This window comes from Rousettus aegyptiacus, unplaced genomic scaffold, assembly GCF_014176215.1.
Source record: "Rousettus aegyptiacus isolate mRouAeg1 unplaced genomic scaffold, mRouAeg1.p scaffold_m13_p_12, whole genome shotgun sequence".
Taxonomy (NCBI): domain Eukaryota; kingdom Metazoa; phylum Chordata; class Mammalia; order Chiroptera; family Pteropodidae; genus Rousettus; species Rousettus aegyptiacus.
The window spans coordinates 22213912-22226224 of record NW_023416287.1 but is presented as its reverse complement, the minus strand read 5'-3'; the positions used below and the strand labels follow the sequence as shown (position 1 = coordinate 22226224).

General features: G+C 48.2%; 1 protein-coding gene and 1 pseudogene across 1 annotated transcript; both read left to right on the top strand.

Moving 5' to 3' along the window:
• The first annotated feature begins 574 nt into the window (after positions 1–574).
• On the top strand, positions 575–11965 carry PDYN (prodynorphin). Its single transcript, XM_016124175.2, has 3 exons — positions 575–606; positions 9403–9549; positions 10915–11965. Exons 2-3 carry the CDS (start codon positions 9421–9423, stop codon positions 11551–11553), a joined length of 768 nt encoding a protein of 255 aa, XP_015979661.2. The 5' UTR covers positions 575–606; positions 9403–9420; the 3' UTR covers positions 11554–11965.
• Positions 7187–7311, top strand: LOC118610588 (annotated as a pseudogene).
• Positions 11966–12313: the final 348 nt, after the last annotated feature.

Genomic DNA, 12313 nt, shown 5'->3' with positions numbered 1-12313 from the left:
GAGAAGTCTAACTTAGGGGAGGGAAGACGCTTTGATGGGAAAGCCATGTGCTTACTGGTAAAGATGTCCACATTCAGAAAAAGTATTAGAGAACCTCAAAGTTGGACCCTAGCAAAAAAGCTGGTAAGTTTCAGGGGAGAAAAAGCCTTCCCACGACTCAGGTTGAATAGTAAATTCTGCGACCTCCTACTTTTTCCTGGGTATCTTTTATGTAGAATCTTTACAAACATTCCTTAATTAAGCCTCCAAGCTTCCCAAGGGGAAACAAGCTCTTCAGGTTATTGGATCTAATTTCAATTCCCCTCCCACAGGTTGAAGTCTTCATTATCATCTTTCTTCCAAGGGTTGGTAAAATAGACAAGGCTTGTCTTTCTAATTTGACAGGCATTCCAGCCAAGATCCATTGCAAAACGTTTCAGAATGTCAATCATTTTCTTTTTATTTTCTACCTCCTGCTCCCCCTCCTTCCACCACACCTTCCACCCCTTTTCTTTTCACCTTCTCCCCCCTAATCCCACTTCTTCTTGCCTTTTGTTCTATTTTTGCAGGTCATTTACCTCCAGGCTTTGAGATCTGCGTGGGGAGCTGCTGCAGCAGCCCAAGCAGGTGAGTTATGCTGCCTGGGGGAGATTTGCTTTGGCTGAAGGGATCTCAAGCCCACTGCTTTGCCCTAGGGAGCTAGAAGTGTGATGGGTGGCCCCTGAAGCCTGGGATCCGCTGGTGGCTGACAGCGGGATGTCGCAGTGGTTCCTGAGGAACCCAACATGTTTTAGGAGAGCGGGCAAAGGGACCGGCTCTGTGGCTGTTCAAGAAACTTGCAATCCTCTTAAAACATATGGAAAGGGATTAGGTTTTGGGGGGTAACTCCTGGGAACTAGAGATTTTTCATAAATCATCTAAATGTGTGTTTCACAACACCTGAGACAATGTTGGATTCAAATCCCACCACTCATTTGCTGTGTGATTTCGGGACAGTAGCTGTCCCTCTCTGAACAGTAATTTCCTCGCCCATACAATAAGGATAACAATAATAATAATATTCACTTCCTGGGGTTATTGTGAGACTGCTCTGGGATACTGTAATATGCCTGGCATTTAGTCGTACTTAACAAATGTAAATATGACTGCTCAAGTTTTCACCGAGTGGCAGAGTTGGACCCCCTTCACTCCCCTAATCTATTATAATGTCTCTGATCATCTCACTTCGTCATGCTGTATACAATGTCCAGAAAATTGGATCTACTCTTTCTGTTTTGTGAGGCAGACACTGCCTTCCCCTTCCCATCCCATTCTCTCCACACAACAGAAGACTATATCTTCATTTGATCGATCCTCCCTGACTCCCCCGCCCACACTCACCTCCTCGGGTCATTCTCCTACAATTGTTGTATTTATTAGATGTTTTCCATCAATCTGAGCGAGATCAATAGTTGGCGGTTTGATTTCAACGCATGTCTGAGAAAATGCGGTCAGCTACCTGATTTCTCTCATTGTTTTCACACGTCTCAGTCCGTAAATGTTGGTTAATCTTATTGGATCTGACGAAGAGCTAAAATGATTTCACCAAGACAGAGCTGGCCATTGTGGAGGGCAGTAAACCTTGCTGGAGACACCCAGGTTAGTCTAGGGTTGGGTCTTGGAGATGGAGAGGCATCCCTGAGTCCTTTGAAGTTGGACACTGTTAATTCCTCCCAGCCTGAGCCCAGACCAGTGCTCTTGGCAGAAGGGTAAAGGCCCAGGTCCACAAGGACCATCCCCTGGCTAAGGGGGTTTCTCCCTGAGGCCATCCAGCCACACTACTGGCCAGAGCAGTTGGCTGCAGGCTGCAGCCGTATTCACCGGGGAGTAATTTGTCCATCATCATTTGACTCTTTGACCTATTTATTGGACAGTTCAATTTGACCTGACAAGGGTTTATTGAGTAGTTATTATTTATGTAGTTGGGTCTCTGGTCCACTGGCAGGGGGAGAGAATTTGTGTCTGTGATTCACATAGTAGGTCAACCTCCTGAATCAAATTCCACTTCCTCTCTTGTCTCCTTGCTGTCATTTTGTTCCCTCCTTTCCCCGCCCGCCCCTCCCTCTCCTGATCCTTTTCCATATACTTTCCCCCTCCTCCATCTCTGTTTCTCATCTTTACTTTCTTTCCCCACATGGCCTATCATCTTACTCTCCGAGTCGTCTCTCTGTGAATGCCAGTCACACCTCCGCCACTCCTTTTGCGCCCCGCCCCCACCCTTGTCTCGCTTTGGGCTCTTCTCGGTCATCTCTCTCTGATCCCCATCCTTTGCCTTTTCTCCCCCTCCCATAATTGCATCAAGTAACAAAGGATGGGCGTTCCATGTGAATCCTGCTCTTGAAATACATCCTTTTAAAAATGCAGTTAATGATCCCACTATGACCATCAACTGCAAGGCTTTCATCCTGGTCTCTGCATAACAAATGGCCTGAGAGAGGGGACCGACTCTCTGCATGATCCCTCATCCTATGCTTTGTGCTTTGATTCTTGGTGGACTAAATGGTGGCTTCACTTTCCATTCAGAACCTCCCCCCACCCCCCACCGCAAGCCTCCCACTCCCCTAAAATGATGATCTGTTCTTTGTTAATGACGCAAAAGGCCTAACCGATGTGTCATTTTTCTGGGTCTCCCTTTGCCAACCCACTAGAGACCTACAAAGATGAACTTAATATATTTTTGAGTGGGATAAAACTCAGAAATAGTCCATCTTCAGGAATATGAAAGTTTGGTGGGGAGATCTGACGGACATTTAGCGCATACCGTACCTCAGGGATGGTTTGCAGAGTGGAATCACATACTGACTTAAGCCTGATTCTGCCAGATCCTGCCTCCTCTTGGCCTTAACCCAGTCATTTTGCTTTTCTGAGTCCCTGTTCCCCATCTAGAAAATGGAGCTAATAATTCCCAGGCCACTGTATTCTCCTGAGGGTGAAAATACGATTGAGATAAAATGCATAGCAATGAGCTTATCTCCATAGTTATGCCTTAAACAGTGAGTGCTGTGGACTCAGAGAACTCCAACTTTACCATGCCTGTGCTCAGGACCTTGGGGACGCTTAGTCACTTCGTTCTTATACTTCTTATCTGGCACTTGAGCCTGTAATGATAGCACCTGCTCCATAGGCTCCACGGGAGGCCCCAGGGCCTGGCACAGAGCACCAGTGCAGTGTTTGTTGGCTGTTGCGATGTGTGTTGTTGGAGGGTCATTGAAAGGACGCATCGCCTCTGTTCGAGTCATGCCTGGCTGTGGGAGGGCCCAGCTCTGTCTCCATTTCCCTCCTGACTCATGATGTGACCTTAAACAAGTGACTTCATTTCTACCTTTTCCCATTTCCTCTTCTATCAAATAGGGATTATCATATGCGATAAAGTGCTTGGAGAGATAATTGCGATGTTAAATCAAACCATTATTATTCCACGCTGGCTTTTTAAATAAAAACGCTTGCTGCTCTTCCGAGCCCTCTGAATCCAATATAGAATATCATCAAGAGGAGATAATAGGGCAAGCAGTCTCTTTCATTTCAAGGAACTCTGAGCCCTGGGTGAAAAAAGGGCATACTATGGCCTGGCCATATAAACGATGCTGTCTTAGTCAGTCCTTAGGAAGGCACGGCAGGAAGGTGGCACGACCCCATTTACAGATGAGGCTTAGAGAAGGGACTGATTCCCCTCTGATTTTCTCAAGAAAATCGCTTCAAAACTCTCAGAATAAATGGAGTTATAAAATGCTTATAAAATTAATGAAGACAGGGGTCAGCGAACTTTTTCCTTAAAGTATGTTTGGCATTCTGGCCCCCATGGTCCCTGTTTTAGCACGAATCTGTGCTTTAGTAGGAGTGAAGGCAGCCATAGACAACATGGGAACAAATGCAATAGGTGTTGTGTGAGTCAGAGCTCTCCGGAAAAACAGAAACAATAGGACGTGTATATATATAGAGAAAGAGATTTATTATAAGGAAAGGGATCCCGTGATTATGAAGGCTGGTGAGTCTAAAATTTTCTTTCCTGTTAGGGGGGAGCCACCCCTCTTCCTCCACCAGCCCATGCTTCTCTTACTGGGTTGTCACAAAACTCCATGAGGCAGTGGCTGAGGAAATGCTTCAGAAACTTGCAAGCGTGGGGCATTTTTGGGGGGAGGGCTGTTGGGAGGCCCCCTGGCCTGCCAAGTCCATGAAAGAGGCCCCTACTTCACTGTGGGCCATGCAAGCCCTCCCCTGGGATCTGTGTGCCTGCTGCTGCCCTTGAGCGCACCAAAGGATTTGCTTTTTGCCTCTCACACCGATGAATTGCCAAGTTACTTCTCTCCTCGGCTCATCCCAAATCAAAAATGAGAAGCAGGCAGGGCTGCCTCTGATGCATGACTTCCAAGTACATATCCATCGCAAAGGAGAAAATGTTCCCTCTTGGGACTCATCTGACATTGCTCAATAATCTCTTTATCCTACAAAAGAAAGGAAATAGGATTGCTTATGGAAACCTCAGGGCTAATGTGTCTCTATTAGGGTCAGCTTTTACCCCAGAGAGATCTGGTTGGAAGCCTAACTCTCCCATTTACAAGCCAAGTGAGCTTCTCTCCCAGCCTCAGTCTTGTCCTTTGTGCCTTGGGTATAAAGACACTCACCTCTGGGTTGTGAGGATTAGAATAATGTGTAAAGTGGCAATACACAGAAGAGAAGTGGTGGCCGTTATGGATTGATGTGACCAAGAAGAAGGAGCACTTGGTCCTGCCTGGTGCACAGCAGGCCCCCTGCACATGGCAGTTAATTCATTCGATAGCTTTTTGTTGTTGTTGTCCCCTCTGCGTCCTAGGCCCTATATTGTCGCTCCTTTTTGTCCTCTCCTTTCCCTCCTCCTGTAGCCCAAGTACCATTGGAGCGAAGCCTTCATAGTCTGTTTAAAGCACTCACTATAAAGGCACTCTGTACGTGAGCACTTATTTAATTCCTATACCAACCCCCCTGAAGCATTATTATTAGCCCCATTTTACAGCTGAGAAAACTGAGGCGCAGCAGAAATCAGTGCTTTCCCCAAACTGGTGATAAGGGATAGGATCTAAATCCGCATCACTAACCACTCGGTGATCCCGCTTCTGGGTCAGGAGGAGATCGCCTCTCCTTTCTCACCAGCTGTACCCTCGCATGCCATGCCGCTGCTCCAGGTTGTTAGAGCTGTTTGGCAGTCCAGGGGTTGCAAACTCAAATGCCTATCAGGTGCTCAGCAGGGTCAGCTGTGAGGGAAGCCACAGGGCGGGGACAGTGGTGACCAGGTTGCATGTATCCCATCTATGACTACTGCCAGATTAGAAGGCAGGCCTCGTGCCTCCAAGGCTTTAGATTTTTTTAAGACCGTTGGAAACTGAGACTTTTAAAATGTAACACTCTCCCAATTCAATAATGCTGGCAACAAATTCTTTTAAAGAAATCCTTGTGAAAGTCTGAACATCCTCTGCCCATTGGCTGAATTTGTCCTGAAGGTGGCCTATTTGCATCTCTGGACACTTGCCACGTCCTGGGCTGGGAGAAGGAAGCCAGAGGGTTTGGCCCCACTTGACCCTGCCCAACCACCAATCTCTCTATTTTTGTCCTTGAGAAAAAGGTAATTATGTGTTAGAACCAGCACAGGCGATTGGGAGCTCAGAAGAAGGGCCTAATCCAGCAGACCTTCTGGGGGAGGCAACTGAGGTTGAGTTTTGAAGAAGTCAGCTAGGTCAGAGGGTGATGGGAGTGGATGGGTGGGGTGAGAAATACATTCCAGGCAGAGCGAACCTTGTACACAAAAGCTTGGAAGAAGAGCTTGGGGCATCCTTTGGAATTGCAGCTGGTGCAGTCAGGCCCAGGTCAGATGGAGCTCACAACCAGTCTGGGTGCTGTGCATTTGCTGGGGTATCTTGAACAGATAGTGTAATCTGTCTGTGCCTCCATTTCCTCATCTGTTGAATGGGGATAATATTAGTCCCAGCCTTATGGGGTTGTTATAAAGACCCCTTTCGTTAAGATGCATATGGGACTCAGCACAGGGCTTGGCACACAGTGAGCCCTGATCAGTGTCAGCCCTTCTCAGTAGGAAAGCCCTTGAGCCTCCAGCTATGGGGTGAACTTCCTCTCAAAGGCAATGGCGAACGGGGATGCAAGGCTGGGCAGCAGTCAGACTGGTGTTTCAGAATTGTTCTCTGGCTGCTGTGGGGGAGGGTGCCTTGGCGGCAACATGAAGCTGCTCTGGAACCAGGAGGAGGCTGATATGGGCCCCTGGAGGGAGAAGCAGAAGGCTGGGGAGGGGTGCCTTGAAGGGGCCGAGGCAACACACTGTGGTTAAGAAGGTGGGCTCTGGAGGAAGACTGCCTGGGTCAGATCCTGGCTTGGCCTCTTACTAGCTTTAAAATCTTGGCAGATGTCTTAACTCATTTTCTTCATCTGTAAAGTGGGCATGACAATAGTTCCCACCCCATGGAGATGCTCTGAATATAAATGAGTTCATCCTGAGACTTGCTCAGAACATCTTGAGTGGTTAACAACCATTGGACCAGCTAGAATTATTATTATTAAATATAATGTTCATAATGGATGAAAGGAAAGGACGCTGACACCATTTTTGCCCAGGACGAAGAGATCTCAAATCTGGCCTTCTACTGCAGCGGCCAAGCTATGTGGGAAGCCTCTGGCCAAGAGTGAGAGGGTAGTGTAGCCTTCTCTTCTCAGCTGGTTAATTTGCTGCTAATCTTGCAGCAGGCCAGCCCAGCCATTGCTGGTATCAGGGAAAACATGAGCTGCCTGCTTTGTATCTGCACGTAAGTGGCACAGCTCACTTGCCTGGAACCCAAATCCGCTCGGCAGCTGATAGAGTGAGAGAGAAGCTCGAGGGCAGGAGAGAGACGTGGGATGGACACAGATTACTTCCCTGAGTTTTCTTCTCTGAGCCTTCTTGCTTAGAGGAGCCGGCCTGGCTCAGCCAAAGGGAGGCAGGTGGACCTCAGTTCTCACTTTTAATTGCTCATCAACCCTAGGAGTTTTACCAAGCCTCTCTGAGCACCAGTTTTCTCATTTATAAAGCGGGGATAACGAGGCCCACCTCTCAGAGTATGTGGGTGGATTGAGAACAATATACAAATCAAAGACCTGTGCCCTCTGGTCCTTATGGAGGATTCAGCTGTTAATGAACCAGGTGTTCTAAGTTTACGGCCATGCCATCCTGAACGTGCACGTGCACAATCTCACCTGATCTCGGAAGCTAAGCAGGGTCAGGCCTGGTTAGTACTTGGATGGGAGACCACCTAGGAAGACCAGGTGCTATAAGTGTAAAAAAAAAAAAAAAAGAAAGAAAGAAAGAATCAGGCGTTCTAAGAAATTGTGGGGAATCGAACATAATGGACTTGCACCCCAACTTTACCACTCACTGGAGGGATAAGCAATTCGCTGGACCGGAAGTGCCTACTTCACTGAGGAAGAATAAATGAGACGATGGATTTAGGGGCTTAGCTTGAGGCCCAAGCACAGTAGGGGCTTCATAAATAGTGACTGGGATCACTCACTGTCAGGCATGCTTGGTGGGGGAAACTACTACGTATTCTGAGGAGGGAGATTGGCTCTGGGTTGCAGCCGGAGCCGTTGGGGCCATGTGGTGGAAAGTTCTAAACCCCCTCAACACATGAGCAAACAGGGCAGTCTGCAAAAATGGGACACTTGGAGGAGGCAAGGAGGACAGCCATTCCCGACAGTGGCATTAGAGGCATCAGGCTGTAAGGATAAGGCTGGTAGGAGCATGGGGCCCTGCCCTAGGCTGGTGTGTTAGGAGAACTCCCATTTCCAATTGAGAAAAACGCTCTGTGCCCCCATTTGAATGGATGTGAATTTTGATATTTGGTTTATAAGGAGTTAATTATGAAAGGGACAGCTTTTTACAGACTATGAAGTAATAATGTCATCTGCCTAGTATTTATTGAGGGACTACTATACATTGGTCAGGACTGTAGGTACTAGGATACAGCAGGGACTGTGACTGTTAGTATCTGTGCCCTCACAGAGCTAACCTTCTAGTGGGGGAGATCATAACAAACGACAGCAACAACAGTAACACACATCAAATAATAGCACAGTATGAAATGACAATGCCAACGAAGCAAAGGTGATGTGAGAGAGACCCAGGAAACCCCGTTAAATACAGGAGTGAGCCAACACCTCTGGGTGATGCGACATTTAATGCACTTGATTACAAAAAGGAGCAAGCCATGGGAAAACCAGGTCAGAGTACCAGCAGACAGGAAGGGAAAGTGCAAAGGCCCTGGGGTAGGAGCCAGCATGGCATGTTTGAGCAACACAGACTATTTCAGGCAAAAACAAGACAAGGTCTGAAGCCTTACTGGAAACAAAGTCTAAAGTCTCAATATAGCTGATTACCGAATAGTGGAATGTTTTGATGGAGGAGGCACAAGTTGCTGGGAGAATACGAAGAGCTTCCTAATCAGCCTAGGAGATCAGGGATAGCTGCCTGGAGGAGGTGATATGTAATGTAGGGCCTAAATGACAGGTAATGGAGGAAGAAAGGATTTTTTCAGGCAGCGAGAATAGCATGTGCAAAGGCCCAGAGGTGGGATGGGGCCTGATAGATTAATTAGGGGAACTACAAATAATTGGATGTAGTTGGAGCTCAGCGCTGAAGTGTTGGGGTATAAGGAAGGGATTGAAGGTACCTCTGACATTTAGGAGAAGGGCCAGGCATGACCCATTCTGACACATCTAATCACAGAATTGATATACTGAGCAGAGCATTTCAGGGTGGGCAGCGGGGATCAGAGAAGGAACTGGAGGCAGGGGTAAAGGTGGAGTTAGGGTGAGTAGAAGTGCTGGAGTGGAAAAGGTAAATTCCAGAGACCTTGCACAGCAGAAAGGACTGGCTTGGGGACAGCTTGGGGAGCAGAAGGCAAAGGCAGGTGATGGAAACCTCAGAGAACTCAGAAAAGCTGATGGCCAAGAATCTTCTAGTTTGGTGGGTGATCAAAGTGAGTTTCGAAGGATGACTGACCCAGGTCAAGTTCTGACGTGTCCACTGCCCAGCTGTGTGGGCAACACTTCCCCTCTCTGAGCCTCCATTTCCCCATCTGTGCAACGTCACAACCTACCAAAAGAGCTGTTGTGCAGATTGCATGTGACTGTTTAGGAAAGCTCCTAGCCCAAAGCAGGCACTTGGAGCATGTTAATTCCTTTCCTTGACACTTGGCCTTGGGCACCTACTGCGCCTCTCTGGGTCTCTATTCTCATCTGCAGAATAGGAACCAGAATGTTTGCCTGTGGTGCTGTCAGCATGAGTTGATGAGATGACTGCAGGCTCAGGATATACCCCACGGAGTAGGTGATCACGGATTTCATTATTTTCTCTATCTCCTTCCCCAGCAGGAAGAGCCAAGAAGAATGGTGTGGCCGGGGCTGGCGCTGGCTGCTTGCCTCCTCATGCTCCCCTCAGTCACAGCGAACTGCCTGTCCCACTGCTCCTTGTGTGCTGGAAAGACCCAGGGTGGGCCCAAACCCATCAACCCCCTGGTAGGTTTCAAGCAAGGCTCCTGGATGCCTAGGCCCTGGGGACTGTGCGTGGAGGGAACCATTTGTATGTGGAGCCCAGAGAGGGAAGAGAGCAGGCCTGGGGAGTGCTATGCCTGTCCTGTATATTCATCCCACCGGTGCAGGGCACGTCCTGCCGTGTAGTCAGCCTAGGCACCGTAGGCTGCTGTTTTCTAGCTCCCATACCTTCTCCAGACCTCACCATCATGGGCTCCCTCAGATTTGAGGAAGATTCAGGTTTCCAAGGAGCCCAATGCCTGGCAACAAGGAGTATCATTCATAAGGTGTGCTGACTTTGAGAGCCGGCAGCCCTTGTGTAACTTTTCAGGGCTTCTTACCACCAGACTGATGGGTACCTCCAAATTTAGTCACTCCCATGGAAGGAACACATTTCACTATCCCTAAATACTGAGATCTGATTGATGGGATCCAAGCCTTGATCCCTCTCCTGGGTCTTAGCATCTCTTAGCTCAGCCGTATTGGCTTTGCTTTGAGTCAAGCTTCCCCATGTTCCTCTCCTGTACGAGCAGATGAGCAGAGTAGAGGTACCAAGGGTGCGGTGGACAGAATACAGGCTTTGGTGCTGCCACTTTCTTGTTCCCTGACCCTGGAAACTTCTCTCCGAGTCTTAGTTTTCTCATCTATAAAATGGGGGTGATTCCATGAGATGATGATGCAAAGTATTAAAAATACAATTCTAGCCACTCTTTACTGAGATGAGCCTAGCTTGGCAGGTGCTGTCCATACACAATCTCAGGAGAGAACAATGGTTAAGCATGAGGACTTGTGGCATTAGCCTGCCTGGGTCCAAGTCCCAGAATTGTCCAGTATTGTCATCACCATCGTAATCAGCATTATGATGTTTGGAGTCTCCCAACACACCAATGAAAAAGATGCTATTGTCCCTCAGATTTGATGTCCCCTCGTGTGTTTTTTCTACCATTCTGCATTGCTTCCATCCTGTTCTATAAAGTGTTTGCAGTATCTTCTCAAGGAAAGGTCAGGAGAACCAACTACTCCTGGAGTCAGAAGTGGAAGTGATGGGTGAGCTCAGCAGAGTGCTATCAGAAGATCTTACTTCCAGTTTTGGTATTGCCACCCGTAGCCATGTGCCTTTGGAAAAGCTATTTTATTTCTCCATGTCTATTTCCTCATCACCCACATGGGCATAATGTCACCTACCTTTATGCAGCTTTGGGAACATTAAAGTGGACAGCCCTGAGGCTTAGTGATCGCAGCTAATTTGATTTTCTCAGGCATTAGAGAAGACTCTCTGGGGCAGGGGAGTACATGTGCTTTGGCGGTGTATGGTGATGGTGATGACATTACTACTTTGGTTTTTTGCAGATTTGCTCCCTGGAATGCCAGGCTGCCCTGCTGCCCTCTGAGGAGTGGGAGAGGTGCCAGGGCCTTCTGTCTTTTTTCTCCTTGTTTCCTCTTGGGCTCAATGGCAAGGAAGACTTGGAGACCAAGACAGCTTTGGAAGAACCCTATAGTGAGCTGGCCAAGCGCACGGGGCCTTTCCTGAAAGAGCTGGAGAAAAGCAGGTTCCTTCTTAGCACCCCACCAGAGGAGAATGCTCTGAGCAGGAGCCTGGCAGAGAAGCTCAGGGGTATCACTGGTAGGTTGGGGGAGGGAGTGGAGTCAGAGCTGGTGGGAGATACCCAGCTGAATGATGGCGCCATGGAAGCTGGAGCACTAGATTCTGATGAGGACCCCAAGGAGCAGGTCAAACGCTACGGGGGCTTCTTGCGCAAATACCCCAAGAGGAGCTCAGAGGTGGCTGGGGAGGGGGAGGGAGATGGAGATATGGTGGGTCACGAGGACCTGTACAAACGCTATGGGGGCTTCTTGAGGCGCATCCGTCCTAAGCTCAAGTGGGACAATCAGAAGCGCTATGGCGGTTTTCTCCGGCGCCAGTTCAAGGTGGTAACTCGGTCTCAGGAGGACCCCAATGCGTACTCCGGAGAGCTTTTTGATGCTTAGACACCTCCCCATCATGGAGGTGAGTCACGAACTCCCCCATTACACTTTGGAGCACACTCATTCTTCTTCCCCACATCCCCCATCCCCACGCTCAGTTCAGCATTGTCTATGAAACTTACCGAACCCAGTCTGCCTCTCTTTTGCCTGGGGTGAAGTGTTTGTCTGGAGTCAGTGCAGGGGAAGGACGGAGGTTCCCCTCTCTGATAGGCTCAATGCTTGGCTCAGGCCCTATACCTCTAAAACAGCTTTTGATATCAATCCCTTCTCCCCATTCATGTGACTCCTCAATCCCAGGAATCCAGGCTGACTTGTTCTTCGTCCGTCTGAATCTCTTGCCTCCAAACTTTACTAATCACAGGCCTCTCTCAGAAGAAAAATGAGCATACCCCCCATGAAGATATATTCATTTAGAGATTAGTACATGTCAAACACACAAAGGGTTGAAATGTAAAACAAGATAAATAGACAAATAGAAACCCTAATATTTTATTCCAAATCCTCAAAGGATCTCCTTGTGCACCCCACTGTCCCACTGTGGAGACTATGCTTTAGGTAAAATGCACCAACACTACCTTTTATTGGAGCAGGAATTTCTACACTAGAAAATTCAGTCTTCTAGTGGGTTAAATGCTCAGTCGTATACTCTGAGTACTCATTGTTTAGAAACACACATCTAGAAGAACTGAGTTCCTGGCCTTCAGTCAACGTTGGTACCCTGGACAGTGCCCAACTCCTCAAAGGAGAGGAGGGGAGGGACCAC